At 58.4% G+C, this 4,486-nt stretch overlaps 1 protein-coding gene across 1 annotated transcript; it reads right to left on the reverse strand.

The window, feature by feature from the left end:
- Window positions 1–1,525: 1,525 nt before the first annotated feature.
- Window positions 1,526–4,478, reverse strand: LOC103905835. The gene is made up of 7 exons (XM_019474200.1): window positions 4,381–4,478; window positions 4,185–4,304; window positions 3,208–3,321; window positions 2,407–2,507; window positions 2,167–2,272; window positions 1,869–1,940; window positions 1,526–1,691 (listed from the first exon to the last, which is right to left on the reverse strand). Exons 2-7 carry the CDS (start codon window positions 4,285–4,287, stop codon window positions 1,657–1,659), a joined length of 531 nt encoding a protein of 176 aa, XP_019329745.1. The 5' UTR covers window positions 4,288–4,304; window positions 4,381–4,478; the 3' UTR covers window positions 1,526–1,656.
- Between the last annotated feature and the right edge of the window lie 8 nt (window positions 4,479–4,486).

A 4,486-nucleotide genomic window follows, 5' to 3' on the forward strand; every position in this document is an offset into this window, starting at 1 on the left:
TTGAAGACAGAGGCAAAGAAGGCATTAAATGTCTCTGCTTTGTCTACATCCCTATTTGTGAGGTGACTGACCTTGTCAAGCAATGGACCAATGTTACCACTGATTCTCCTTTTGCTATTAACGTATTTTGAAAACCCCTTTTTGTTGTTCTTCAGAGTGCTGGCCAACTTGAACTCTAATCGAGCTTTGGCCACACTAGTTTTCTCCTTACAGTGGCAGACAGCATCTCTGTAGTCCTCCCGTGTCACCTGTTCGTGCTTCCAATGTCCATACACTTTCCTTTTCCGCCTAAGTTCTAGAAGAAGATCCCTGCCCAGCCAAGCCGGTCTTCTGTCCTGCTTGCTTGTCTTCTGACACTTTGGAATTGCCTGCTCCTGCGCTCTTAAGAGATGGCTCTTAAAAAGTGGCCAGCATTCATGGACCCCAATACCTTCAAAAGCAAATTCCCAGGGGACCTTACTAACTAGCTCCTTCAGCAGCCTGAAATCTGCTCTCCCCATACCCAGGGATGAAGTTTTGCTGGCAGTTTTTCTCCTATCACCAACGATTTGAAACTCAGCTACTTCGTGGTCACTGTGACCAAGACAGCCACCAATCACCACTTCGCCCATGAGTCCCTCTCTGTTTACAAACAACAAATCTAGCAGGGCATCTTTCCTAGTCAGCTCCGTTAGTACCTGCACCAGGAAGTTATCTTCCACACACATGTACAGGGAACCCCCCCCTGTACACTGCACTAGAGTGCTCCGCTGCAGATTGTGCCAGCACCGGAGCCACTCGCCTCGGCGACTGAGTGCTGAGCAGGGGTGGGAGATAGCGGACGGAGCATCCTTGTGCTGCCACCCCTCCACACAGTCAAGGGCAGCCACCCCAGGAAGGGGTGCAGGCTGCCTGCAGCACTCCGGGGCAGCCAGGAGCACCAGCTGGAGATAACAGGGGAGTGGGAGCTGGCCAGCCTTCCCAGCCCAGCCTTGGGGCACTGCCAGCACCAGACAGCAGGACTCTCCAGGGCCTCACCCAGACTTGAGGCAGCGCAACGAGGTGCCTGCGTCAACCTACCACAGAGAGAAGGCAGCAGGGCAGGGCTTCCAGCGCTGGCAGGCAGGAACAGTGAGGGACTGAGTCCCAAGCGCTGCTTCCCCACCACCTGCCCCTAGCCACTGACACAAGTCACCAGCTAATAAAATGGTAAATAGCAGCTAACGGCTGCAGAAGCCCAACGTGCCATCAGCCAGCACTGGCTCTTCCCATGTCCCGTGTGAAGGTAGTTTAAGGCAGAAACTTGCCCATATGGCTGCCTGCCACCACCACACATCCAAGCATCCTGCCTGGAAGCACCAGGTTTGTCCAGAAAGCCATGCTGTGCCTCCATCCACCAGCACCCACCTCCTCCACGCAGCAGACCTCAAGTCTCTGGCTGAGCAGAACCAGCCACAGCCAGATGCAGACCTGCCCTTTCTGCCCAGCCCTTTGGAGAACAGCGGGCAGCAGTGGACACTGGCCCTACCCCAGCAGACAGCAAGCACCACTGGGAAAAGATGCCTTTATTTCAAATACAAGGAGTTAAAAAATTCATTCATTCAAGAGCTCCATAAATATCACTGGCCCAGCGGTTCAGGTGGCTGGACAAGTGGCTGTTGTGAGTCTCTCCCCGAGTCACTCCTCCACTGCTGCATCTTCCAGACAGATTCCTGGGGAGCAACAGCATCAAAGTACTGCTGCTCCCGGCACTCAGCACCTGCTCCACAGGGAAGGCCACGAGCTGTGTCCCTTCCACCTGGCAGCCCCCAGTTACACCGACAAGGGATCACCGGAGCATCCCTGCAGCCTGCCCAGGAACGAGGGCTCACCCCAGCGAGGGAACATACCTGCTGCTCTGAGCTGAGCCTGCAAGGAGGAGATCGTCTGGCGATAGGCTTCACACTGAGCAGTCTTGTCAGCTGCAGGCAGGAGGCAAGTAGGTGTGTGCTCAGCCAGCCCTGAACACCTCACCCCCAGACCCTCTGGGGCAGCAGAGTGGGATCCTGCTTTACCCCCAAACAAGAAGCCAGCCCCATCCCCACGGAGCTGCAGGCCCTGGGCTCTAGGTACAAGTGCAGGGGGTGCCACCTGGATTGTGGGTGTCCCGCAGTGCCCAAAACAGCCAGCCCCATGTACCAAGCTCACCCTTCACTCGCTCCAGCTCATTCTTTACACACTTCAGCTCATTCTTTACACACTTCAGCTCATTCTTTACACACTTCAGCTCCTGGGACAGCTGATCACCTGCAGACTGGCAAAGGCAGGGTGTAAGTGTGATACAGGGGGTGGTCACCCCCATGCAGTGACCCACAGCCCAGCCCCAGCACAGCCCTTCCTGTGGAGGAGCATGGTGCTCCGTGGTGCCAGGACACAGTTGGCTCTTACCCGCTCAGCAGGGACTGCATCCCCGCACCCTGGAGTCTGGCCAGGGGCCAACTCGCTGGAACAAGAGGGCCCCACACACACCCACGTCTGGTCAGCCTCACCTGTGAAGAGAGCTGTCGCCACTAGAAACGTAACTGCCATCCCCGGCCCCTCTTCAACCAGGCCACAGAGCTGCTCCAGACCAGGGGCAGAACCTGTCCAAGGGAGCCAGAGGTCTTCAAGCCCCCCCAGCCCAACAGCTGCTGCTGGCCTGGCCTGTACGGGTGCTGCTGGGAGGAAGTGCTCCTGCACAGCCTAGCTCCCAGCAGCTCTGGGCTCCTGCACAGAGTCTGTTCGCACAGGGAGGGCAGACAGCTGCCCTAGGCAGGGCAGGGCTGTCCCAACAGAGTAGGGATGGCCTCCTCGCTTCCTCTTCCTCTGCAGGGCCCAGGACTGCAGGCTGCCCAGCTGCAGTTCTTGGGGAAGGCAGTGCACCCTGCCTGCAGAGCAGGCTGGTGCCCCCCGAGGTGTGCCTGTTCAGCGAGGACCCTGCTGGGGAGCGGCACTGCCAAACAAGCAGCTGCCAGCTGCCCTAGGCAGCTGCCCATGTTTCCCCATGCTCACCCTGACACAAGGCGAGAATCCACCAGAGCCCAACACAGAAATGTAGACTCTCCTTACCATGGTACATTCACAGGACACTTGGTTTTCAGCAGGTCTTTGGCAGTCAGGAGCCAGGAAAGCTCCAGAAGGGCTCCTCTCTACAGGGGAGCAAGCTCCAGCTCCCCACTCCTGCGTGGGACCACACCTCCTACTGCTCACCTGCTCCCAAGACAGTCCCTGCTGCAACCAACCATTCTTTGCTCTTACTGTTTTCCTTCAGCTCTCGGGTCGTATTGCACATCAGCTCCTGCATAGTCAATCCTGAAGTAGGGTCTAGGAAATGAAAGCAAAGAGCATCAACCCCTGCTCAGAGAGTGCCCTGGTAGCAACATGCACTGACTGGGGCCACTCCCTGTCCTGTGGATGAGCTGGAGCACCGGATTTGTTCAGGCTCCTTGCTGGGTGCCTCTCCAGGGAAAGGGACTTCGACTAGCCTTAATGCTCCGCGTTTCACTTCCCCTCCTCTGAGCCCGGGCACACGCTGCCCACTCCTGTCCTTTCCCTGGGATCAGCCTTGACTCTGCAGCAGAGACGTGAATGTTCTCCCCAGGGCAGCAACTCCCCCTCCCACAACACCGGAGCTTCCGGGGCTTCTGCCCAGATTCACCCTTACTGAGGCAAAAGCGCTTGGGGGAAGCCACTTTTCCCAGCGGCCGCAGTCAGAAGCGAGAAGCCACAGTAGGAATTGCTGTAGAGAGCCTCCGGGAGGGCTGTCTGTGACCCCCAACCTTGACAGCAGCTATAGTGGACAAACATTAGGCACAGAGGCTGCCACTCCAAAGCAGCTACACCGCACCCCTCCTAGGGCAGCCCAGGGCTCAGCCAGGGTGCCCGTTGCAGGCCCACGGGCACCTGCAGCCCCGCAACCCTACAAGACCACGGGGTGAGGGCTCCAAGGCAACAGGCTGCTAGCCCACATTGGTGGGAGGCCAGATAGTGCTTATTAATACAGCACTTGGGACATGAGCACATTTCCTGGGCTCCTACCTGCGCCACTTCCAGGGATTCCCCACTCCCCACGCTCTGTCCCTGTCCCATGCTGCAGCCCAGGCCTTCCCCCTTCTCCCTTCTAGCTGCAGCATGAGTCCCCCCCAAACTTCCCGCTTTGCGTGAGCAACTGGCAGGTGCAGAATTACCTTCCATCTCCGTGTCCTGGGAGGTGGGTTTGGGAACGGCGGAAAGTTGTGCCAGCTGCAAAGCCCGGCTGGGATGCTGAAGCCTGGACTTGGCAGCCGGCATCAGCTTCAGCTTGGTACCTGGGGAAGAGGGATGGTTTTGCAGCCCCGGGGAAGCGGTCGCTGTGCTGGGGCTCTCTCCAGCGACCCGACTCACCTGGGGGCTGGGGGAGCCTCGTTCCCGGGGCACCGAGCCCCTTGCCGGCCTTGGGGAGCGCCAGACCCAGAGAGGCCCGTGCCCGGGAGAGAGTGAGCCTGCCGCC

Source organism: Aptenodytes forsteri, unplaced genomic scaffold (assembly GCF_000699145.1).
Source record: "Aptenodytes forsteri isolate BGI_AS27 unplaced genomic scaffold, ASM69914v1 Scaffold265, whole genome shotgun sequence".
Lineage (NCBI taxonomy): Eukaryota > Metazoa > Chordata > Aves > Sphenisciformes > Spheniscidae > Aptenodytes > Aptenodytes forsteri.

Excerpts from the sequence above, each read along its gene's own strand:
- LOC103905835 (XM_019474200.1), bottom strand. The coding sequence starts at position 4,287 with ATGCCGGCTGCCAAGTCCAGGCTTCAGCATCCCAGCCGGGCTTTGCAG. Across the intron at positions 3,322-4,184 it reads CCAGGACACGGAGATGGAAG|ACCCTACTTCAGGATTGACT; the intron begins GTAATTCTGCAC and ends TTCATTTCCTAG. Across the intron at positions 1,692-1,868 it reads GGCTCAGCTCAGAGCAGCAG|GAATCTGTCTGGAAGATGCA; the intron begins GTATGTTCCCTC and ends GTTGCTCCCCAG.